The following is a 26083-nucleotide window of genomic DNA, read 5'->3' as shown; positions in this document are numbered from 1 at the left end:
ATCAGTTGGATCTGGCAGTTAGAACTTGTAGGGGAGGTGCCCTTTTTAGCCTTTTACAGATGTGAAGATCACTTGGTAGATGTGTCTTTTGCACTTGTCAGCAATGTGGGGATGTGTATGGTGAGAATAAAGCCAGGATAAGGGTCACAAATTGCTACAAGGAAACAGCTATGGCTTCATTACTTCTACTGTGATATTCCCTGGTGTCTTTTTTCTGGGTGCTACTAGATACAGTTGAGGAGCCCATTCTTCCCCTCTTCTAATACCATTTCAAATAAAAAGGCATTTCCTTACAGGGGTCTCATTGTCCCTGGGCAAGAATGCTAGTGCTGGAACACACTTCTTCCCCCTAGATATTCTGATACTCCATTCTGATACCAGATATTTTGGTAAAGGAGCACAAGCTCTTGTCTGCATTTAGCTGTGAATTGCAGGAGAGTGGGAAGGCCTCAGTCATAGCTGTATCTGGAACCATGGCAGTGTGATGGCATTGTCCAATGGACAATAGGTCTGGTACCCCTAGGCTGTATTCTTTATTCCAGCTCTAGCCTGTTATTACCTTGAGCTACCTATGTAATAATAGTGACTTTCTGCAACAGTTTCAGTGGATAGAAATAGCTACACAATTATAGAATGGGAAAAATTGAGAACTATTCCTAGAGCCAGGTCATGGTTCAGAATCAGCCAGGAATGTACTGCCAAAATAATTGTTTTACTTTTTTTATTTTTTTCATCCAGGAATATATGATGGAAATGAACTTTAAACAGTGGATGGTGGATTTTGTTAACCAGTCACTCTTGCAGATGAGCACTTGTGATGTGGAAAGCAAGCGGTATGAAAGGACAGAGTTTGCTGAGTGTCTTGGAGAGATGAACTTGCAGTGGCACAGGTTGCAGGCATCTCTGAACAGAAAGGTTTGATTGAGTTCTCGTTGCTTTCTCTCTCACAACTCTGATCTTGCCTGTGCCAGTGCCCTGTATCTTGCAAGCAGCCTTTCACCCTGAGTCTGAAAACACTGTTTGACACAGTGCTTTTTGACATAATCCCTGCACTTTCTGCTGTCTGTCCAATCTGCTGTCTCATGGACAGTCTAGTAGCACATCAGCTACAAAGCAGTGGGCAAACATACAAACCTCAGCACAGTTTGGGAGTGTAAACTGTCCTGTAACTTGCTGGGAGAGAAGACAGACCAAATCTGCTTTTCATGAGATTTACCCTCATTGACTGTATTAGGTGAAAAAAATAAGATTCCTTGTATGTAGAAAATACAGTCAGTGACATTTCAACAAAAACTTGTCTTCAGAAAACAGAAAAAGGAAGAATTCAGGATAGTGTCTGCAGGGGGACCTGTTAGTGAAATCTGTTAAAGCTTTGGGGTGCTGTGAAGGCTGGAGCATCTAAAACTTAGTGGTAGAAAACACTGGATAGCTTGTGGAAGGATGAGGTGCTACACTGCTTGGTACAAGCAGACAGGCCTTGCTCAGCAAACACAACACCAAAAAAGCAAACAGCCCATCCACATACCATATGATGGGGATGAGAAGTAAGTATATATTAAGCTCCCACCCATTTTCATGTTGCAGCAGTTGAATTTGCCAAAGAAGTAATTAAGTAGTATTGACAGTCCTATACAAAACTACTGGAAAAGGCACAGCAGGGATTGTTTCCCAGCCCTGCTCCAGTCCCCCTTGGTCACTGGGAATGGGTTGCTCTGTGTTGTGTCCTCCTCCTGCAGTAATTAAATATGCCTTCCCAATGGAATGCTTTGAGGATCAGTAGTTGATAGGCAAATTCTACATGTGGGCTAACTATACCAACACACCTGCTGCTCTATAGAAAATCTGGCACAAACAGTTCCTCAGAATTGCTTATGCTACTGAGGCTAGAAATAATCCATGCATCCAGAATTAAATGCTGCTGCTCGTGGGCCCCAGTGCCCAGAAAAGCTAGTGTGACTCACGTGATGTGGAAGAGACCAAGAGAAGGTTAGCATCCCAAAATGCAAGCATGAGGCTGCTAAAATTAATCCTTCTACCAGCACCTTCCTCTTTCATTCTCATTCTCTCTCAAATTTACAGGGCTTTGGGAGGAGTTGCCCTCCCTGAATACAGATATAAAGAATGCTGATCAAACAGGAAGTTCTCAAAATTTTCTGACTCCGAAAGCTTTCCAGAAACATTTTCATAAATAAAAAAATAATTCTGCAGTCCTGCACAGTGTAAAATTCCAGTTTTGGGGAGGAAGCTATATTTTCTGACCATTTTCAAGAATGTGCATTCCAGGATTTAATGGATCCTTGAGGCCAAGACTGAAGATAGGAGACTTGAGGTCCTTTGCTTACTAGTAACTTTGTTAGGGTGGGTTTTAGGGAGAATGATGTTTCCAGACACCATATGAATTTGTCCCAACTTCTCAGGTCTACATGCTGCCAACTTGAGCCCACAGTGTCATGTTTTATACACAGGGAAGAAGGTCAGATCCTAAGGAGCCAATAAAACTTTTTAGATTTTCCTTTCAAAATATTTAAATAGTGTTTTCAATGTAAATATTGTAGTCTCAAATTTTGTCATAGGAGGGGGAGCCCTTTTTCTGCCCGCCTCTAGGTTTAAATTGTTCTGCAACTTTCAGGTACAAGACCTGGAACACCTCTTGGAGGATATCACTGAAAATGAGAACAAAGCACAGACTCTGTACAACTGGCTGGAAGCTCAGAGAGATCGACTAAAATCTTTGCAAACCCCAGCAAGTCTGATCTCTGCACAGAACACATTAGATGATTGCAAGGTAAAGCATTTTCTGTGTGATATTATTGTAAAAAAATATATTTAGCACTTCGCTGAATCCAGACTAAAGAAGTGTCCAGATTTTAACAGAAAAAAGTGTAAAGGAAGTTGCCATTTCCTAGAAGAACATTGCAGTGTAACTTTAATTAAAGCATGTTAGGTTCATGTGATAATGAGCCAAATCCCCTTCTAATGTGAATTGCTGTTTTATGGTTTGGTGGTTGTTTTTTAATCTCCAACTGAAGGATGGATCTGCTGTTGTTCTGTGGTATTTGGAGTGTTGTGCAGCAATATTGCAGATACTATTCTGAGATGCCTCCAAAAGAAGTAGTTCTCAGTTCAGCAAAATCTATCAATTCCATTAGTTTGAAGAGCTCCATGGCAGACGTGTTGTGGAAATTACACAGTCCTGTCTGGGAAAATAGCAGCTCTCTCTGCTTCTGTCCTACAGTGTAGTCTCTGTGCACCAGCCTTAATACTCTAGAGGTCCTTTGTTTTTGTTTTGTTTTTGTAGGCATCAGCTCCCTCACAATTAGTACAGGTGCAGCCAGATAATAATTGACTCCTGTTACTCTGACAGTCTATTGTTTTCATTCATTTTATCATTCCCTCTCTATTTTTTATCATGGAATTTTTATTCTGTCATTGCCATGGTTACAAGTCTCTCTTTTGTAGTAGGTTGCTTTTATTGCCTAGGGTGCTCTGATACATTCTGAGTTACTTGTCTCTCTGAAGTGCTCTGAAACATACTGAGGGACCAGCAAGATACCATGCCAGGATGCAGGTGGCTAAAATGTTTCATTAACATTAATTTACACAATAAAAAGTAGGTCCAAATGTGAAAATGTTTTGGGGGACAGTAAATGGATGGTAAAAAGTCATCACTTTAAGTGTAATATAGGAAAGTGTTACAACCTGTTGTGTGCATGTTGTAAAGAACTTATTGCTGAGCTTTCTTCAGCATGTCAAGACTTTCTTATCATCTTGCTGATTGTGTTAGGGGGAAGTTATTCTCACAGGCATCTCCATTGATTTTAGTGAGATTCTCCCATGGGAGAAGCCTCTGACTAAGAGGACAAGCTGCAAATAACTTAGTAGAAGTTGTTAGGATGTCAGGGACCCTCATCACTTCCTATTCAATCTAAATCCTATGTTGATCTGCTGGAGCAAAGGAGGACCCAAATGCTAAGGAACCCAGCCTGCTCAAGGAAAAGTTCAGCTGCATTAGTAGAAAAACTTTTTGCATCTGGACAGGTACAGATAATGCTGCACAGTGGCTGAGGAACTAGCTCCTGATGATTTCCTTACCAAGAATGATGTCCAGTGCTTGTGCTGACAGTAAATGGATTGATTCTAACTCTACCTGTAGGAGACCAAAGCAGCCACTGTCATTTTGAGTTCCTGTAAAGCAGTTGTTTTATATCATTTTGAAATGGTGGTGCTGTTGCATGGCAGAAAACTGCACAGAACTGGTTATAAAGAAGGAATGTTTATCTAAGCTCCTTACAGAGAAGTTTTTTTTTTTTCATTAAAAGATCTTATTTATCTTCCTTTTGTTTGTTGGTTTGGTTTTCTTTTTTTACACTTAGGAGCTAGAAAATCAACTCTCAACTAAGTCCAAAACACTTGATGAACTCAAACAGAGTTTGGCTTTCAATGGCAGTGCAGACCAAACCCCAGAAGCTCTGTCTCTCAGGATACCTGAGCTATGTGAAATGATGGACAGCATTGTAAGCCAGGTAAAAGCTTTGTTTGCATTCACATTTCCTTCACCTCTGTAGCACTAGTTTTATTAATTATCTTCAATAGGATGACAGAAGCTGGTACAAAAAAAGATGCAAAGCATTCCTTGCTCTTAACCTTTCTAAGAATTTTCTTATAAGTCTTTACCATAGTGTAAATTAATTGATTTCCAGGGTTAAGAGAGAAAAAAAGTCCAATCTCAAAGAAGTTTGTATACAAGGAGAGGAGGGACAGATACCCATGTGCAGTTTCAGAAAATAAAGAAATAGCACTGCTATATTTCTGTGAAGCTGAAAACAGAAATCTTAAACTTTCTTACTGAATCTGTTTCTCTCTCTTACCCTGGTCTTTCTCCCCTGTGGTACACTGGTGGAAGCTGCCTACTCCTGCCCTGTTCTTACGCCATCTCCCAGTTCCTCTTTCATTCACATGCCTGGATGGCTTTCAATGATTCATGGAGAAACTGGCAGATTGCCCCCCCCCTGCAAACTGATTCCCCATCAGTTTGTATTTACAGTTAGATTATTTTTATACTTGGAATGGATCTTTTTTATCTAGATGTAATTGATCTGCACAGGAGGTATAATAATGAGTACATTTATGATTAAAATTTGTGATAATAAATAGCCACATATCATAGAAAATTAGAGGTGGTGCAGTGATCATGTTTACAGTTAAAGAGTCCCTCATGCTTTCTTTTATAAATGCCTTACATTTGTTCTCAAAACTTTGTGAAAGCTTGTGGTTGAACGCTTCCAGATGAGGTATCAGTCCAGGATGAGCCTTCTGCTTCTTGGTTCAGGTTTCAAGAGCAATGATAGGACTGTCTCTTACCAAGAAAGCAGAGAAATTTTTGGGTGTGTATGTGATGAAAGCTTTTCCTTCTGCTGTAGAGCTGAGGGTATTAATAGGCAGGATTGGCAGTTTAGTGTTTTTTTTTTTTTTTTTCCTTTTGGAAGTCCCCACAGGTCATGTTAATTTTAGTATTTTTATAACTTAAGTATTGAACTTGCAAACTGCAGAATGTTCTTACAGCCTAGTTATCTGAAAGTGCAGTGAAACACCAAGTGCAGCTTTCTTTCCAGAGCCAGGTTGTGATTTCACATGTAGGGCTAAGTAAATGTGATACCTTGATTGTGTTGTCCAGAGGCTGATCTCAAGACAAAAAGCCTGTGACCTACAGAAATTTCCCAAGCACGATGTCTTTACATCTTCCTTGTGTGGGCAGTAATTAGCTGCAGGCTACAAAAAGCAATTAGAGATTCCTCCCACCTAGACCATGATTCAGATGAGACTAGGGATGATTAATCCATCAACCCATGTGTGCTGGGAACTGGGATGTTAGGATCCAGTGATCTGTGCAGTCTGTTTGGAGTCAATGGCTGTAGAAAAGTTTTCGTCTTCCCTTGTATGCAGAGTCAGAACAGAACTTGGGCATATGACTTTGAAAGTGCCCTGGAGACTTGTCTGCTTGTTTGCCTGTTTTCATTCTCTTCTCAAAGCAGCTGGTACTGGCATGACCAAAAATAGATAGTAAAGTGGGTGCCTGTTTTGTCTAACTTACGGCATGCCTGAGGTACCTCCCTGCTAGAGAACTATAGAATGACAAACCCCCCTGGAGCAGGACTGTGAGTTTGCAGTGTCTTGGGGTATGTGGCAAATGGATGCAAAAGGCAGAGAAAACAAGGAGCACATCCCTCCTTTAATTTTATATGAGAATCCTGAAGTAATTCCAGTGAGCCTGCATTGTTAGAGCACAATGGATGATAACTCTCCAGAGTCTTGCAGTGCTGTCTTCCATACAGAATAATTTCTGTTAGAATTTTCATTATAAGGAAACTTGGTCTCTGGATCAAACTATCTGCTTCCTAAGAAGATTAATGCACTCAGCTTCCTCCCACTTCAGGTTGGCTTTGGCAGCAAAGAATAAGAAGTTCATTATTTCAGTTTTTTTTTTTTTGCTTTTTGGGGTGTCCTCTGGAGTTGTGGCTGACAAAATAGTGCTACCTTGAACTCTGGTGACATTCTTATTTCCAGCAAATTCTTGTACCTCACTCTAAATACTGTCTGTGGCTTGGTCTGAAGCCTGCACAATTCCTTACCAAGTAGGAAAGTACTCCAGCTTCTGAAATTCTTGTAGATTGTCACGGAGTGAGCATTGAGCTTAGTTTTTAAAATCAACTTAAATGTAATTTATATGTCAGAACTACCAAAGAAATATGTAATCAAAGTGGTTTGTTTTCAGGTTGCACAGTTAAAGACCTCAGTGCAGTCAATAATGGAGCAGTGGAAAGTATATGATGAAGCTTACACAGATGTCAGCCTGAAGACAACAAGATATTTGTACTGTGTAAACCAGTGCAAACCTTCTGTGCTGTCACTGGAATATTTGAAAAAACAGATCAAAACTCTCCAGGTAAATCTACTGAAGTTGTCTCTTGCTTCTGTACTTCTTTCTGTGCCTTTAAACAAATAAACAATTGATCAAACTCTCCTGAAAAAGAAGACAGAAAAGGTTATATAATCAATTTCCTCTTTATTATAGTGCTGTTGAAGTAGAGTATTTTCTTTTAATTTTCACCTCCAGATGCAGGGAGGACTATTTCTAGATTTTGTTCTTTATTTAACACATCAGCTCAACTTGGGTGCAACTTAGATACCAGAGTTCAGGACAGAAGCACAGGTCAGCTGCTACAACATGTCCCAGGCTAGCAGAACCTCCATTTTTGGGTTGCAAAGATCCCTTGACATTTTAGTCTTCTCCCATGCTGGAAGGCATCCCCATATGAAGCACCAGCTCCTCAGACTCCCTTGTACCTGGGTGTCCAGATACACTTGTGCACTCCACCGACATCCCTTACACTAATGTCTACTCAGTTCATGCCTAGTCCACATGGGCAACAGGAAGACTGGCTGAAGGTACAGCTTCAAATGTCATTGCTGTGTGTTTGCCTCAAGGTTACTCTCACCATTCAGGTGAAAAATGTTGGTTCTCAGCTTATTGCTCAAAAGGAAATTTGGTGGTTTGTTTGCGGTTCCGAGGGAAATGCCCTGCTATAAGGCTGTAGGATAACCTGGAAGGAGATGCCTGTGCATCACTGCTGAGACTCACTGCAGAAATGAAGGAGACCTGGCAGAAAACTGGTGAAGTCAGTGCCTCTTAGGGTCACACTCCCCTTAGGGTACTGTGTCTCAGCCACTGTACCAGTCCACGACACAAGCTGCGTTAACCATTATTTGCAGTAAAGCCACTTTCCATGTACAGTTTTTAGGATCAGGCATTACATTTTTCACAAGCATTTCAATGTGCTGCAAATCTGTGCCATTCTTGATACCCTATCCTTATCTTTCTGTACAGGGGAACCTATACTTGGGTCATTTATGGTCACAACTAATTGCAATGATCCCTTTTGCAGTCCCTTCAAGATGAATCGGAGAATGGTGAAGAATGTTGGGCCAAGCTCCAGGCTGCAGCCAGTAACCTGAAGAAGCACTGCTCCCCATCTTTTGCAGACATCATTGATCAGAAGTGCATGAGGGCTCATGATAGGTAAGCTTGTGAAAAAGAGCCCCAGTTATTAGTATTTCAGAAAGAAATGTGCTGAGGCAAGACTTGAGGTCTGTCAGATTTGAAAATCTGTATTAAAACAACTCACCTTTCTCAGGGTAGCTGTCTGAGGAGCAGCTGCTACTAGCTTTTTTTGATGGCTCACAGAGCACAAAATGGTGCTATGCTAGTGGGCTTTCAGTAACATGGGTATGAATACATAGAAACTCCCAGAGGAATCCTAGAATAAATCATATTCTGGAGGAGAATCTGCTAGGAAAATGCTTTTATGCTTTGATATGTTGGCAGGTGGAACTCAGTAAATGAAGACATCACAGATCAGTTGCGGGCAGCACAAGTGACTCTGCAGCTTTGGGAGCCCTTTGATACTTTATGCAATGAGGCAGCAGCCAAGTTACAACAGTGCCAAGAGCAGTGCACTCATCTCTTAGATGCTCGCATGCCTGAGGATAATATGATAGAAACCCTGAAGCAGAGGATACAGGATATAAAGGTACATGAATATGTTTCTGCTGCTTAGAACAAACCAGAATTTTTTTTGAGAAACAAATGGAAAGGACACTTTCTCCCCCTCTCCTCCCCTAAATCCTGTTAGTAGAAGATGTAAAATCTGTGAGGTTTATCCACTAACAGGCATCTTTGTATTTCCTTTAAATACTTTGCCCAGATCCTGAGCCCAAACCAGAGTTGCATAGGATGAGAAGAGAGCAGAAGGGAGCAATCATATTCTGTCTCTGCCTCTTTCTGCTCTATACAAAGAATCAGGGAAGAAATCATTAGACAAAATTATTTACTTTATGGGATGCTGTTTGGGAGAAGAGATAATATCTACTATAATAATATCTACTATAGATAATATCTACAATAGCTGTAGGGAAAAGACCAGTTTTCCAGAATATAGGGCCACCTTGATGTCTTCTAAAGTCTTTAAATTTGTGTTATTTGGGTTTGGTACTTAAGTTTTTTTTTTTTTTTTGGCCTCATCTGATAAGTTCACATATTTCTAAGCTCATTAGATTATCCTAAATGCTTCTGACTTTAAGCAAATGAGATGTCATGCTGAGACCACAGGGTACATTTGGCTCACAGGTGGCAAAGCTGTCATTAGGTTCTGACATTTTTGGTTCTTTCAGACTGCAATAAGGGAATATAATAATCCTTATTTCAGGACAGAGCAATGATTCATCATGCTTTATGAACCTCTAGTCACATACTGGAAGAAGTTCAAAGCACTCCATTTTGCATGTGGCCAGTTAAGGATCTTCATACTATGGGAAAGAGAGCTCCTATGTTCCTTGCTGTGTCAGCAACAGCTCACAGCAGCAAAGCTTAGACCAAAACATTTTCACTTTCTTCTATTCTATTAATGGCTGTATGTCAGCCAAAAAGGCTTTATGTTTTCTGGAAGTCTTTGGTAAGTTTTGCACCTGCTAAGGCCTGACCACTAGAGTGCCGTTAGAAGCATAGAGCCTGCCATGGGTGTGTGGGTAGGACACTCTCAATTTGTTGGGTGTTTTGAAAGTGGTGAGTAAGAAGAATGGGGATAAGTGATATGACATATGAGGGAAGTGTATTTTAAAATACCTGTGCATTGCAAAACTCTATTTTGATGTCTCTACTCTTCTCCTCTAGTACATATGCTAGGAAAGATTATGATTTTAAGGAACTCTGTCACCACAGTAAATAAAAAAGTCTCATAGTGAGTAAAAAATCAAAATGGGTTATTTAGTAAATGGTTGAAGTGGCAGTTTACAATATGATCTATTCCAAAGACTGGGATTGGGAACTAAGAGACATTTTGCTTTTTAGGGAAACACATCTGCTCTTTCCTATCAATCAGAAGTCTCTGTTCATGACACACAGAAAAGAAAATATCCAGTGGTAAATTCCAGGGGGGTTCATGGCTAAAAGTAAATGACTGTTGCCCAGATCAAAAATAATAAAGTACATAGTAACACGTATGTGTTCTCCTGCTGCCTTTAGAATTTAATTTTATATCATCATTTCTGTAGTAAAGGGGAACAAATAAAACCAAAGCTGTAGTCCTCAGTCACTAATGGATCCAAGGTAGTGGGATATTTGTAATGTAATAGCATTTCTGCTATTCTCCATCCACTAGTGTGAATTTATTCTGTAGGGAGGCATAGTCTGATTTCCTACCCTAATCTTTTCTGTAGCAGTAGTATCCCGCTGCCTGGAGTCACTGGTGTTCCATTGAACTTTGAACTGTGCCACTCCCAGCACTAGAATCAACAGATGCAATTCCCATTATCCTCCAACTGCAAGACTGAAGATGAATTTGACACCTGGAGGACATCAACAAAAAGAGCTTGGTTACAGCAACGAAAGATACTAATTTGAGGTGGCACATGAATGGAGATCTGATTAATTTCCTGACTTTTTTTTCTTCTTTCCTCTTCTCTCATCAGAATTTACAGCATGGCCTTCAAAACATAGCAGGATGCCATACCCAGATTTCTTTGCTGGCTGATCAGATAAAACAGCAGGCTGGGACAGCTGCACAAGGTGTCCTGCTGGAGAAGCTGCAGCCACTCCAGAGAGCATCCTATTTGGAAAAGATGTTGGAGAGGAAATTAGATGAATTTGAGGTATTTTTTTGAGTATTAAATTAGATGTCAGTGTGAGGTAGCTGCTTCACTAGAGCCCTGTAGTTCTTGAACTGAAATAAAATTTCAGTAAAAATGAAATTTCTTAATTTTGAAGACCAGATACATATCTGTGTTCAGACAGAGGAGGGAAGGACTTGGATCCAGGTTTCACTATATGATATTCTGCTTACATGAGTTCATTAACTTCCCCTTTGCACAGGTATTCTTGAGAAAACTTCCATGTACTGCTGTACATGTACTGGTATAAAGCTAGTCTCTTCCTGTGAAAAAGTCTGGTTTCAAAAAATTGGTCAAATTGGCCCAAATTCACCCAGAAAATTTCAGCCAGCTTTATTTGTAACTCCATCTACCAGCACAGTTCAGTGACTGGAAGGCAGACATCTTTGTGAAGATAACATATTCCTCATATTCCCTATGAACTTTTTGCTCCATGAAAAATTTCATTTCTGAGTAGTCGTTTTCTCTGGTGCAACCCTGTATTATTACCACAGAACCACTTATAAAATGTTACTGTTTGTGTTCTTAGAGATTTGGAGCTTAATTCTTGCAGGAAAGAAAAAGCTTTCCCAGTGCTCTTCTCCCTTGCCCAAAGAAACCAACTTACTGAACAAATAATTTGAATTGCAGCCCTAGTAATTTCTCTCCACAGAGCTCATGTGAGCTGCACAACCTTGGCTGTAGGGCACATAGCAGTAGGCCCTCTGTGTAGCTCAGAGGAAGCTCATGGTCACAAGCTTCTTCTCTCTTCTGATCTAAGTTTTGGCTTCCAAATGTCACAATAAATCAAACAGCCCAAAGCTACAAAAAGCTATTGCAGATGCCCCTGTTTCTTCCAGATAGATATGAATCTCTCAGGATTCAGAGACTTAGTTTCTTGCTCTTAGTTTTGCCTTAAATTTCCTTCTTATCCAGTGAAAAAATAGAAGAAAATCAGTAAATGAGTTATATATTGGAGTTTGGCTATAGCATCTGTTTTCCTGATGATAGTGCTTATTGCTCCTTTCTGTATACTGATGTGCATTAAATCATAATTAATGTAAATATGCAATATTCATCCTAGTTCAATCTTTTACAACTGGAGGATTTCAAGAACTGCCTTGAAATGCAGGAGGGTCGCGTCAAGAAGTGCATAGATGCCTTGGATAGTCTCTGTCTAGAGGGAGAAACAGACAACTCAGAATTGCTCATGGTATGTGGATTCCCAAGTACAAAAAGACACTACTCACATTTGAAGTGTCTGTAGGATTCCAGCTCTTGCCTACTTCAAGGAATTCTTTTGTGTTCTAAGTATCGTAGCTGCAGCCTTTCTATCAGAGTAACTATAATCTCACATAAAACACAAAAGGCAACAATTCAGAAAAACTCTAGCTGTGCCTTGCAAACCAAATGCCTGCATGGAGGGAAGGAAAATCACATAAATTTAGGGTTGGTGGGAGATTTTTATCACCAGCTTTACTCTGGAGCTACCCTGTTGCCCTCATTATAAAGTACAAAGCAAATCTGCAAGTCCTAGCTCTTGGATATCTGTTCAGTACTGTTGGAAAAGGGAGCCCACTGTAAGACAGCAGCGACTTTTTTGTTTCCTATATTCTTTGAAGTTAACACTGAAATGTTGGGAGTTTTTTGGGTTGCCATTTTAAATGCATTATATTTGAATACTTCCTACAGAAGGAGCTTCTGTATTTCTTTAAAATGAACGAAAGGCAGTATTTTTCACAATTTGTTTTTGTTTGTTTGTTGGGTTGTTTGTTTTTTGTTTGGTTTTTTTTGTGTGTGTGTGTGTGTTTTTGTTTTGTTGGTTTTTTTTTTTTTTTTTGTAACTTCCAGAATCACACACTGGAGCTTGCTGCACTTTCTCCATGCATAGAGAGTCTGAATGAAGCAAGCATTAAGCTACCACTCACTGACTTCACCCTGAAGAAAATGCAGAACCTGTCTCGGCAGTGGAGTCAGAAAACAGCAGCTGCTCTGGAACGCTGCAGGTATGAAATGCAAACAAAAAAATCACTACTACCTGTTTTCTTCTCTATGAGGAAAACCAAAATTGAATTAAAGCATGAGAAGTTTTGCAATCTGCTCAGCTTTCTCAGGGGCTTTCCCAATTTGATTCCTGCATTTTCAATTTTCAATATTCAGTGGCTGTTTGTATTCCAAGTCACTTGAAAGAAGAGTCTGGATGTTTGTAGGTGAAAAGGGTAGCAAAGTTCCAAGCAAGACCTTACTATGTTAGTATTACCAACCACTGTGTTAGGCTTTAGGCCAAGATACTCAGAAAAACAGCCAACACAATAGATTGTGATGGGGTTGGACTAGACCTCTAGAGCTCCCTTACAGGTCAGTGCATTCTGTGATTCTGTGATTTCATTTGTTTTGCAGTATGCTTGAGGAAACTCAAAGTGATGAAAAGAAATTCTTTCAAAAATGTGAGAAGTGGATGAAATTCCTAGAAAAAATGAATGATGCCTTAAAAACAGGTATTCCAGGACAGTTTGAAGAACTGCAAGAGCAACAGAAAGTGTATGAGGTAAAGCTAAATCTAACAGTGGAAGCATTTTCTTGACTGGTGAAGGTCGGAGGAAATCCCTAGAAAATGCCATGCCTTTTTCAGTTGAATCTGGGCAGAGTTTTACAGAGTCTTTCACACTTGAAATGTGGCCAGCACTTATTCAAAGGAAAACTCTGAAAGGTGAAAATTCTTTTCCAAAATGGATGGATCCTTTTTGCAGGGATCAGACCTTTAGGAGGGCATCCTGAAGTGCTGCTTCATGGAAATCACAGATTTCTCCAACCCTGAGGTTACTTGCCTCTCTGTCTGTCCCAGAGCACTTGAAGCTTGTGGCAAGTAACAGGCTACCAGTTTCTGGATGAACTACATTTAAACAAAATGTTACCACAGCTTATTTCTGTTTTGACCAATTGTTAGATTTTGCTGGAAATCCGACTCACTGGCATTTTTCCAGTTTATTATGGAGAGATGGTGCTTCACCTCTGTATGATGGGATCTGTTCAGAGGAGAAGGTACCTTGCATGCTAGCAGTAGCATGTGGATGCAATTCTAAGCAAAGAGTCTATCTAAAGACTTTGTCCCAGTGACAGGAGGATGGAAAAACAATTGTGGTAAATATTAAACACCATGAACTGTTAGAGTGAGCTTTGTGCTGCCACAACAAACCACAGCATTATACTATTCAAAATTCTGTGTATTCAGTGTTCAGTCTCTGCATGCTAGTGATCTTTTCCTTAGGGTGCACAGAAAGTTAATTTTCTGTCTTTTACTTAGACTTCCCAATCAATTCAATAAAAGTTTTCTTGTGGTTATAAGGAGTAAATTCACCCTTTTAAGTTTTTTTTTTTTTTTGGTACCTTTTCTACATGTTTTTGTCTAGATTGCATTTCTTATGAATGAGAACAGCGAACATTAGGCTTCAGACTCCCTGTTAATATACAGCTCCTAGGGGATTCTGCTATCACATATATGCAAACACCTCCTGGTATCCCAACACTGTGGAATCTTTTAGGATGTCTTTGACACATGCACTTAGAAATAATAGAACTTTGAACATCTGAAAGTAAATAAATGCTGTCACTGCAGAGGAGCAGGACCAGCTTTCATTGCAATGGTTGTTCAGTGAACAATTACAGCTGTTGTTCTCTGCTCTTTTCAGAGGCTGCAAACTGAGGTTTCCATAAATCAGCAGAGATTTAATTCTATCATAGAAAAAGTTCTACCTTCCTTGGAATCTGTAGAAGCAGAGAAAAGGTAATCTATTTGTTTTTCTCCCTAAGACCTTGGTAATTCAGCAAATACACTCTCTTCCACAAGAGTTGGTATTGTATCTTTGCAGCCATGAAGACACAACCCCAAAATTCCTGACTGGGTTTACTCTTTAGATTGCCTCCTGGCACATTTTGCAAAGGTGTGAGGAGGTGCAATGAGAAGAACACAGGTGCCCTGGCCAGACTACATTTTGGATAGTAACTGTGTGTCCTGCCTAACAAAAACAACTGCCCCTGAAGAGGAGGCTTCCCTTGTCTGCTGCTGCCCTGCAGCTGTTGAAACTGTAAGCTGTGGCTGAGAAGCTGCCTTCTTACACAGGCTAGTGAGGATCCTGCATACAAAGGATCCTTTCCCTTCTACTTCTTCAGGAGTAGTAGGTGTGAGGCTGTCCATGCTGCCCCTGGCACATGTGACAGGCCGCTGAGTCCTCAGCCACAAACCTCCAAAAGGAGGTAGCTAGCCCTGGTTTTTATCACTACCATCTTATACTTTTCTCATCATCAGTGGAGAGACAGAGAAGCAGCAAGTAATATTTGTGAGCAGAGGCTCAGCTGCTTCAGGTTTTGGCTGTGAAGACATTAGCCCTCTCTGCCAGAGCTTGCTGCTTCCAGAGAGTTGGCAGGAGAGTGTGTGTGCTCCCCTCAGCCACTGCAGTCTGAAGCCCATAGCTTGGCTTAAAGCTGCCAGGGAAGGTAGGGCTAAGCTAAGCAAAGCTGCTGGCCTGAAGAGTGTTGCAGCTACCCTCACAAACACAGGTATTTGTACAAGAGTTAATCTGGGGGCCACAGCCTCCTGCAGAGGAGCAGAACTGATAGATGGGGGGTGTGTTAACCACTCCAGCTAGATCAGCTGGATCATGTAACCATGCTGTAGGAGAGGCCAAAGGCCTATTTGAATGGGTTCAGTAACAACACAGAGAGCCTTTTCACTTGGCAGTTATGTCCCACTGCTGTAGGAGACCATGATGGTTGAGCTCCCAGCTTAACATCCTGGTAAAAGCACAGATCAGTTTTGCAGCACCACCAGAGACTTTTTCTTGCTTGCATCAACCTGCTTGTTCTTCACATAAGTGTTTAGTGCTCTTGTTTCTTACCATAATAGCAGCAATGACTTGCATGATCCATTCTTACATCATCAAGTGGGTTTTTTGATTGCTCAAAAGATGGAAAACAGAGAGCAGGGCTGAGCTTAAGGCTGCAGAGAGCTTGTTGCAATGTAGGTATCGTAGTTGGAATACAAAGCCTCAAACAGAAATCCAGCACTGTTCTTGTAAAATGGAGCCTTGAGGTCAAAATATGTTAACACTTAATACTTTCCTTTTTCAGAAGAGAGATTATTGCCAAGGTCACATTGATGAAAGAGCAGTGGCAAAAGGTTAGCTGGATGGTTCAGCAGAGGAAGAAAGATATCGATGAACTCATGAGAGAGTGGCAGCTCTTCAGGAGTTCCCTGCTGAGTCTCAGCAGATTTCTTGCTAATACAAACAGCTTCATCACAGCTGTGAAGAATCAGGACTGCCATAGCCTTTGCCAGCTTAGAAATCTAATTAAAGATTTCAAGGTACTGTATTTTGCAAAAATCTAAAAACTGTGTTCTTTTATTGCCGTGGAAAAGTCTTTCCTCTGCTAGTTTTTAGTATCTTGGGTTTTCATGCAATTATGCACTTCCTTGGATTATATGTAAGTAAAATAAGCCAGGAACTTAACAGTTGCTTGAGGCAATCTGAAACCTTTCACAAATACTTTATTGAATGCTGCTTACGTGGCTGAGATTTATTGTGTTCCCACACACCTGATGTTGATGGATTAATACCTTAACCCTATTCCATTTGGCACTTGCCCTATTGATTTCATCTTTCTTTTCACCTGCTGTGTAGAGATGATTTTCAGTAGATTTTGCAGGTGAGTGCTTCTGCTTTTCTTTAGTGAGAAAATCCAGAAAGTCTCCTTCCTCTCCAAATTGCCCTTCCTCCTGCTGTTGCTTTACAGAAAGAAACAATGATCATCTCTGCTTGTGTTATACACCGTGTGTGTACATTTGTGCTGTAGGCAAATGATTATTGTTGGCTTATTTCAGTTGTAGTATGTCATGATTAACAGAGCTGTTACCTCTGAAAAATTTGACTTAGTGGTTGATTCTAGAGGTGCTGACAGAACTTGAGCTGTGTTTTGACTCAGTAAAACTCAGACTGCTGCCCTTGAGTCTGCGAAAAGCTATTGTACAGTTTTATAGATCAAAAGATCAGAATGAATCTGTATTTTTCTGAAATTACTTTTCTATAAATGTGAAGAAATTAGTGCCCTGTGCCCTTTGTGAGTCTTCACTTCTTCCCAAGTGAAATGTCAGGAGTAGGGTTTTAAAGCTTGCTAAGAACAGCTTAGAAACTTGATTTTTCTTTCCTAAAGAGTAAGGCAGTGATTCTGCAGAGGTGGCAAGCCATGTACTCCGTAGTCATCGATGCCGGGGAGAAGCTGCGCTCTGTTTCTGATCCAGAGACCAGTGCTGTTCTGCAGGAGGAGCTCAGCAAGTTGCAGCAGAGCTGGGGGGACACCCAAGTGGAGCTGGAGAAAATGACACTGCAGCTGGCCAACACCCTACAGGTAGTTGATGCTGTCCCCTGGGAGGAGCAGCACCTGCTTCTCTACTGTTTTGGTCTCAAGACCTTCCCTTCCTACCCATGCCCAGGGCTGAGCTCAGTAGCAAGAAGGCAAATGCTGAGCAGCTGCTCTCTATTTTGAGGGTGGTGCCTGTCCTGTGCCATCAGGGCTTGTGGGAAGCTAAAGCTGTGGTTCCCTGCTTCTCCAAAGGAAAATGGGGTTGTCATCCATTTGTTCCTACAATGGATGTTCCCACTCTGATTGCTCTCATGCTCTGCATGGCCTGGAGCTCTCTCCTGCTTCGGACTGTGAAGCCTGATCTAAAATTGAGGTTCAAGTCTGTTAGCATGACTTATTGCTCTTCCTGTTTCATGTCTAAGCAGAAGGGGAGGTCATGTTTATTTCCTAGGAGCAATGATTGCTTTCATGTCTAGGCAGCACATAGCTATAACTGCTAAAAGCCTCTCTGGTGGGACAAAACAAACCTGAAATGCAAGAGAGGGCACAAGTTCTTCTGTAAATCCAGGCACCTAATTCTTCTGAGAAGTGCAGTGTATCTAAAAGAAAATCCAAATGACCAGAGCACATAATTATGAATTTCAGTGGTTGAAGAGGCTGTTTTGTGATGCATCCATATGGTACAACATGTCATGATACAGTACAAATCTTTTATAACTTTCTTGAGCAGAGCTGGGACTCCTGTGAAAAGCAAAGCAAGGACTTAGAAAGCAGGCTGCAAGAGCTGAAGGACAAAGTAAAAGATCCACTTCCAGTTGAACATGAAGAGCTCTACAAAGCCAAGGAACATGTTAAGGTATTGAACAACCATACAACAGTCTTTGCACAACACCTGATCCCAGTGAAATCAGTTCTCTCTCTTACCTGCACTTCGGGGACACCAAATTTTTGTCCTTTATGTCCCAATTGCTGTCAATCTGCAAAGTTCGAAGAGGATTACAAGAGTAGTAGTAGTGTTTAGACTTTATTCCCTGCCTCTGCTTCCTATTTCTGAATTTATAAGCTAAGCAGTTTTTCAAAGCAGAGGGAAGAATCTCCTTGGTCTCATCTCAGTTGGCTGCTCTTCTCACAGATGAATCTCCCTTTTTGTTTTTCAATCTATTTTGGACAGGCAGCTCCTCAGGCAAGAGACCTTGTAGCATCATGCAGATGTGAGAATAATTAGAGAAGGAAAATTAAGAGTAAGGGAGTGGCAAAAGCCCTTGCAGCCCATAGTGGTCCATGAAAATTAAACAGCAAGGGAAGCTTTTCCAAGGAATAGGAGATGTGTGGTCTGGGCTGGTCAGTCTTTCATCATCCTTTTATGAAGTGGATTGTTGACCTCTGCTGTGGGAATGAATAAGTGTAATAACGAGCTCAGGCTTTGAACTCATTATCATCTGTCTAAAATCTTCTTTGTGAGTGCTGGCTGCCTTCTACTGCCAGGGCAGCAGTTTTGCTGTAGCTCTGAGTTACGTGTGAGATGGCAGCACACAACTCCTGCAAGAGAAATTCAGCTGGAGAGGTGTCAGGGTCAGACAGTGCCAGTGCAATTCAGCTCTTGGTTGTCACAGTAAAATAAAATGAACGACCAAAATGGTTTGGGGAAGAGGGACTTCCTTTCCTCTCCCTGCATTTCACTCTTCTGTGAAATAAAGATGTTTTTCTCTCATGCCTGGAACACATGAGGCTGTAAAAATGCTGTGAAATTTCATCATTGGATCCATTAATGCAGGGATTCAACCTTGTTAAGATAGGTAAATGCCTGTGTGCACTTCTGGACAGAGTAATTTGTTGTGAGCTTAGGTGAATTTTAGTCTCAGGTTTGTTCTTTGGTGTTTGTTTTGGTTTGGTTTGGTTTTTTCCTCCAGTGTTGAAGCAGATCACTTTTTTTTTTTTTTTTTTTTATGATTCAGCTACGTGACTGGATCAAAAGACCTGTGTAAATGCTCACAGGGCTTGGACACAGCACTTTGCTCCTGATAAGAAACACAGGGGTTTACCCTCTAAAATGAAACAAACTGGATCCTTTGTGGGTTTTTTTGTTTGTTTGAGGAGGCAGTGACACTTCCCAGCAACTGCCTTGCAGAATGAGATCTAGTTTCTTGTGTGTACAGCATCACGTTTCCAAGCTGCATGCAGCGATGTCTCTGTCTTTTAGGTGACAATTTTAACACTTACAAGGAAAATCTATAGCCTGGTTATAATGAGAAAGAGGAGCCTGAGGAACAAGCTGAAGAGAGCATGTTTTTGTGAATGAGCAGTTTAAAAGCTCCACAGTTTTGACAAATCTGGTGAAGTGCTTGTGAAATAATGCATTAGAGAAGGAAACCAATTTTATTTTTCAACATTTAAATAAATAACCTGAAACTGGAACAAATGCAGGTAGAAAAACAACTTGGCCAAAATCAACTTAAAAAATACCCAACAACCAAACAAACCCAAACCCAAAACATCTCACAGAAGTGGGCACATTCCTTCCTCGTTGTGAAGCACCAAACACTGCCCTGGAGCTATTAAACAGTTGGATTCCCCAGGTCCACACCAGTTCTACAGCACTGGGCAGAAATCACATCGCATCAACACCTGCCACCGGTGGGAAGCTGCAGGGGGTCAGGCAGTGCTTTGGCACTTCTGGATGCCACTGAGGAGGATGCTCCAACGAGTTCCTCAGCAGCAGCTCCCCTGGGGCTCCAATGGGCCCTGAGCCAAATACACAGGGACCCCCAGTCCAGTCCAGCCAGCAAGCACTGCATGAGCTGCTGCACATTCCCCTCCTCTCCTCCCCCACAGCCTAGGCAGGGATTAAGGAGCAGGTTTGGAAACCAGAGGAGCTTAGTGCCAAGGCTTGTTCTGGGTGCATTTCCATGCAGGAGCTGGAACAGTCGTTGGCAGACTGGGCCCACAACATGAAGGAGCTGCAGGCCATGAAGACAGAGCTGGCTCATTGCATCTTCACCGAGGACATGATGGTGCTCAAGGAGCAAGTTGAACATTTGCACAGGCAGTGGGAAGAGCTCTGCTTGCGAGTAAGTCTTCACCTCCTCTGGGGTTTTATAGCAGGATACTCACAGGGCCTGGCAGAAGAGGGAGAGCGGGTTAGCAGATGGGATTTCTCTAGTGGCTGGCTCACTTTTGCAGTCTTGGGTGGGAAGGGGGCTCCTCCCTGTCCAGCTGACCAGGGCTGAAGTTTGCCTTTGTTTCCTGGGCACAAACTCTGAGATTTAATTTTAAGGTTTATTTGCAAACCTTTTGTAACTAGTGAGTGCCTGAATTACACAGGGCTCAGATGCAGCTGTTTGCTGCGATAGGTGGCTTTGTTCTGGGCTGACAAAGGGACGAGGCAGTGAGGGGTTGGGCGTGAGAGAGAGAGGGATAAACACAGGAATTGCCTGAAGCCATGAAACAGGGAAAGGAAGGGGGAGATCTTTGTAACTTGAAGTTAAAAAAAACAAATGCCAGGGGTTCATAACAAAAAATGTGTTAAAATGTTGACTCTTTGGGTTTAAACACCTGAGAACTGACTTGCCTTTTGTGTAACAGTAAAATACTGCGAAACATTTGCATTCTTTGTGGCTTGTTGCTATATTAGATTTAATTTTAGTGTTGCATGTAAAGTTGCTGGGGAACATTTAGCAGCAAAGTCACATGAACCTGATTCATTAGGTTATTATGCAGTTTGAAAGGGTGTTTACTTTGTCCTTTAACAGGATTGGCAGAAGTAAAATACTTGGGGTCTTAAAGTTATTGTGGATAGCTCTACATCCAGGCAAGCCCAGCTCTTGCCTCTCTTTATTGACAAGTCAATAGCTTTTATTGTACAGTTTGTAAAGAAGTATTGAAGCAAGTTATAATAAAAATATCATGCCTAACCTTACTGGGGCAAAGGTAAACCAATCTTGATGTGAATATTGCTGGAGTAATGAACAGCTACATTAATGTAGGAGTGATGAAATAGTTTGTGGGGTGGGTTGTTTTTTGGTTTTTGTTTTTTTTTTTGTGGTTTTGTTTTTTTGTTGTTGCTGCTGTTGTTGGTTAGTTGGCTTTTGTGGGTTTTTTGGGGGGGTTTATTGTTGTTTTGATTTTTTTTTTAATTGCAACAAGAAAGTAGAATTTCTCATCTTAAACTGGATAGTTAATATACAACCAATGTCTTTGGTTATTGTTTGTGAACTCTGAAAATTATTCTAGACACATGTTAGCCCCCTCCTGAGAAATACAGTCCATTATTTTTAAATCAAAATGTCTGAACTATTTTCCTCATAGCAATCTGTAGTTAAGTTTATAAATGAGAGAACTTAGTTGTTTTTCCTGCTTTGGTGAACTGCTGGTGGCTGCTGTTTCAACTGTGGTGAACAGCCTGAAAATTAAGCTTTTTTTTAATATATTCCCCATTATAGTCTATCCAAGTAGTGATTTCCTGTAGTAATTTAAGTTCAGATTTTATTCAGAAAAAAGTTCATTCAATCTGTCTTGGAGAAGAATGGGATGACATTAATACTACTGTGTCAGGCACACAGAAATCTGTAGTGGGAAGAATCTGTTCAGTGCTGGATGTACTGAAATGTTTACACAGCCCTAATGAGCCTCCAGAGAGCCTGCACTGAGGCTCAGTGCTGGACAGGAGGGTGGAGGAGCAGACTGTATCAGTTCTGCTGCCAGCATGACTGCTTTGTTTTGGCTAACAAATGAGAGGAGTCAAGATGCATTGTGTGGAGAAAAATCTGCAGTATAAATGCAGAGAGGTGAAAGCCTTTGAGAGCGAGACGCGCCTGCAGCTGTCATGGCCGTGGGAGCAGGACAGCCAGATGCCTGTGCTGGACTGGGCAGAGACACAAACACACTTACTGAGCAGATGCACTGAAGGGATTAGCCTTTTCATAGCTGCCTTTGCAAGGTACATGTAGGTCAAAGATTTAACTACTGGCATCAGTGGAGGCCAGTCCTAATGAATGCTAGTGTACGGGTTGAGCCTGAGCCTTGATATTCCTTGGGAATATCAACCTTTCCCAATTTCTTTAGGAATGCTCAGTTTGCTCCTGCATGATGCTGTGGGTGCACAGTGGAGCTGGTAACAGCTGGTCTGATGCAAAAGTGCTCAAACCAGTGGCTTGAAGGACTCATGTTCCTAGAAGCTTGTCTGAGATTTTTTGGTTTATTCCTGGTTTATCCCCAGTCTGTATAGTGTAGCCATCCAAGAGATGCTTCCTGCTCTTAAAATCCCACCTTGCCCTGTGCTTAGCAGGCAAAAATGGAGTCAGAAGCATTTCAGGATTTAACATTGGTTTTGCTGGCATGCATAGTCTCTTCTTCCACCAACCAAGTTGACTTGTCTCTGTACACAGGAGATGCCACAAGCGGTAGAGGAAGAATGAGGGATTTACCCTTCATACCTCTGAGGCTGAGAGTGCAAGAGGGCATCACAGAGCAAAGCCCTTTTAGGGAGATTTTCTGAGATCCCTGGGGTCTGCAGGAGATGCTTTTCTGTTGAGAACTTTGGAGATTGTTTGATTGTTTCCTGGTATCAGAAGGCAGTGCTTTTGGCCTCATCCTTTTGCATGAAAGATTTAGAACTCATGTTGGGAGGTCACCTGGTGCTTCCTATTTTGATCTTGATATTATATGGAGCTGGTCCTACTTCCACACTACACACTTACATGTCACTCTGAGGTATATAACAAAGAGTATGTAGTAATAGATATTTTATATTCCTTCTTTGGCATTTTCAATTTTTCACTGAGTAATATTTAAATTCTTATATAAGCTCATTATTTATAAAACTGTCACTCTGTTTAATTCTATCCTCTGAGGGAGAGAATCTGGTGTTTGCTAGTCAACTTTTGACCCTGCTATCTAAAATAAGATGTAATAACAATCTGCTTGCTGGCTTTGAGAAGAACGTTAGATGTATTTGATAAATGCTCCTACAAAATGGAAGGTGATCAGATGCAGACTAGAAATTAGAAGATTCTTAGTTGCTGTCTTACTCCCTGAGAAAGATGTTGCCAGCAGTTAATGCGTGTGCTCATCCATAGGTGTCTCTGCGTAAGCAGGAGATCGAAGACAGGCTCAATACCTGGATTGTGTTCAATGAAAAGCATAAGGAGCTCTGCTCCTGGCTGGTGCAAATGGAAAGCAAAGTGTTGCAGACTGCAGATGTCAGCATTGAGGACAGGATAGACAAATTGCAGAAGGTAAGTAGTGACACCGCTTTTCTTCAATTGAAGCCTGACAGCTCATTATAGAGACATCATTCCTCATTTCTTCTTCACCCCTCAAAAGCAGGATGCGATATAAACCCAGCATGTACAGGGTTCTGTGAGAAGATGAGCTCTTCTAGCACAGCTCTTCTTGATGTTCAGACTTGGAGCGTAATGCAAAACAGAAATGCCACCTGGCTGCATTTAGGCTTGGAGTGTGATGTATGTGAGTTGCAGTGGTGAGGGACTGGCTTGTTGGGTACACATAGACTTACAGCATCGCAGAGTTTTCCCTGCTAGGGATCGGTGTTTTCCTGGGAGTGTCTCAAAGCTCTCATCATCTTCCACCCATGTCAACAGTCATGAAACTGGAAGTAAGAGGACAAAGAAGCACAAGGGTAGGTCTTATGGCAAGTGAACAAGAAGTTATCACAGGGAAAAATAAAATCTAATTCTGTCCCTTCTTCTTGGTAGCCAGTGCAGTTAATGTGTTCTAATACTTTCATATTGGCTTGATTTTAAACAGAACCATTATTTTGATGTAGTATTTTTCCCCAGGGCTTAAAGGTCTCAATATCTAATCCCAGATCTCCTCTGGATAAGAATGCTAGGAAAATAAACCCATCCTAGACTTGAGTTTGGGTTCTTTTGATGTAGCTTGATTGAAAAATTATGTTAAATCAGGAAAGCAGAGACAAAAATGGAACATTAAACTGCTATTTTTAGAAGTACTTACTCCTGGAAGTTGAAAGGCTTTAAGCTGCTTATTTTTTCATAGTGGCTTCATTGTGAGAGTGCTTTTCCATTGAGGGTTTTATTTTTTTTTAGTTATTGTTTGACATTTTTTGTGTTGGTGGGTTTTGTTAGGATTTGTGTTTTTTTCAGTTTTGTGTTGTTCTTATTTGGTTGGGTTTGGATTGGTTGGTTGTCTGTTGGGGTTTTTTTTAACTTAAAGAGTTTTACATGCTAAGATAGAAACCTCAGCCTTCACAAGCCAAATCTGACTTCACATCACATACATGAAAGAAGAAACAGATAGTTTTGGATTGTTTGTTTTGTTTTGTCCAGGAATTAAGCAATGATTGTTTGTATTTATCAGGATTGCATGGAAGAAATAAACCTCTTCAGTGAAAATAAGATCCACTTAAAGCAAATGGGTGATCAGCTAATCAAGGCTAGCAACAAGAGCAGAGTTGCAGAAATAGATGATAAACTCAATAAAATCAATGATCGCTGGCAGCATCTCTTTGATGTCATTGGAGCACGGTAAGAAATTTATTTTCAGTATTTCAGAAGAAATATGTCATAATCTGGTGTCCCTGACCATCAGAAACAGACTGATAACTTTTCAGTTCTATTGACATTAACTGAAGTTAAAGTGGTTTTGTCAAGACTTCTTGCTGTACTATGACATCAAATGTCTTACTTTATCTAATGGTAGAGAACAGGGTGTAAGAATTTCTGTAATACCTAATTTTACTCATAGGAGCAATGTAAAAGGAAGAGTCAAAATGATTTGCATTTGTTGAATTGCAACTTAATTTTAAAGCAGTATGGTAGGAGTTAATTTGGGCTCTTCAGGAGATCTTCTGTTTTAAGATAGGCCTCTATTTTCACCCTCTGAATATATGGAATTTGGGAATAGATTCCTGGTCTATCTCTGTAGACAGTCAGGTCTATGTAATGATAATGTTCCTTTTTACATTCAAAAGTGTATGAAGTTGCACTTAAAGTAAATGCTGTTTCTTCAGTCATCTTTCCTAAAAACAGTTGGAAGACCATACCATAAATTGATTTTTTTTAAATTCAAGATCTTCTGCATGACGATGAAATGCAAAATGCTATCAGATGAAATTAAAACAAAAGCCTGCATACTCTAGGCAACAAGCTCTTAAAGGATTAAACATTTATTATATTTGACAGAGTTAAGAACACCATGATCATTTTAGTATTAGCATTACTGAGACTATCCCATTTCACTATTATCTCTGAGTTTCTACTACAGCTTGGGAGAAGGATGCTGGCTTGGTCTCACCACTTGCCTGAATTTGTTAGTAATCCAGAAATAATAAAGCTAACACAAATTAGTGTTGGTCTAACACTCTCTCTCAAGGTTTTGTTGGCCTGTAACCCTTCCTCTGGGCCTTCAGAAGCTCTCTTGCTCAGTTAACATTGGGGACAGATAAGGCAGGTGGTTGCACCTGTGGCAATGCAGTGCTGGATCTTAATCAGAAATGAGATCTGAATTAATGGTGATACATTAGCCATGAATAATTAAGCAGAAGCTGCTGTCTTAACATCTAATACTTTGCAGATAGTCTTGCAGTGGCTGTCTTAAGGTGTCATTGTATTTGATCTGTTGCAAGAAAGCAAGCTTCACTTTCATAGCAGTACTTTTTCTGTTCTCATGGTAACATGTAACTTTTAAAGCACTTTAATGATTACATGTGTTCTGCTGCATGCTGTTTTTGAATTGTAGCAATTTTTAAATGAAGATTAAAGCACGCAGTTTTGAAACTGAGACAAATGTGGCACATTTCCCATCTTCAGGGAAATATGCTAAAGAACCAATGGGATGCTTAGAGAGAAATTTCTCAGTCAAGAGTTTTCGTACCTGGGATGTTCTAAATCTTGACCTTCAGATAAGTGCATGGTGGTGCTCTGAGGTACATTGATATGGATTTGCCCAGAGCATCAATGTAGGTCCCAGTATTGGCTATATATATATAAGTGAATATTGCAGCTACTGGTGAGTTGGCTTTATGAGTGGTCCTTTGTTCTTAACC

The 26083-nt window shown here is 40.8% G+C and overlaps 1 protein-coding gene across 1 annotated transcript in view; it reads left to right on the top strand.

Annotated features, from left to right (window-relative positions):
* SYNE2 (spectrin repeat containing nuclear envelope protein 2) overlaps positions 1–26083 on the top strand; it is a 169725-nt gene that overhangs the window by 112099 nt on the left and 31543 nt on the right. Inside the window, exons 85-101 of the mRNA XM_054400423.1 lie at positions 739–915; positions 2630–2785; positions 4374–4523; positions 6773–6943; positions 7944–8077; positions 8384–8588; positions 10525–10704; positions 11786–11914; positions 12553–12707; positions 13102–13249; positions 14391–14485; positions 15829–16063; positions 16909–17103; positions 17789–17914; positions 19971–20126; positions 23133–23291; positions 24397–24563. Coding sequence (XP_054256398.1) covers positions 739–915; positions 2630–2785; positions 4374–4523; positions 6773–6943; positions 7944–8077; positions 8384–8588; positions 10525–10704; positions 11786–11914; positions 12553–12707; positions 13102–13249; positions 14391–14485; positions 15829–16063; positions 16909–17103; positions 17789–17914; positions 19971–20126; positions 23133–23291; positions 24397–24563 — 2738 coding nt within the window. The remainder of the gene's footprint in view (positions 1–738; positions 916–2629; positions 2786–4373; positions 4524–6772; positions 6944–7943; positions 8078–8383; positions 8589–10524; positions 10705–11785; positions 11915–12552; positions 12708–13101; positions 13250–14390; positions 14486–15828; positions 16064–16908; positions 17104–17788; positions 17915–19970; positions 20127–23132; positions 23292–24396; positions 24564–26083) is intronic.

Source organism: Indicator indicator, chromosome 4 (assembly GCF_027791375.1).
Source record: "Indicator indicator isolate 239-I01 chromosome 4, UM_Iind_1.1, whole genome shotgun sequence".
Lineage (NCBI taxonomy): Eukaryota > Metazoa > Chordata > Aves > Piciformes > Indicatoridae > Indicator > Indicator indicator.
Note: the sequence above shows the minus strand (reverse complement) of the source record. Positions and strands in the feature narration are given on the sequence as shown.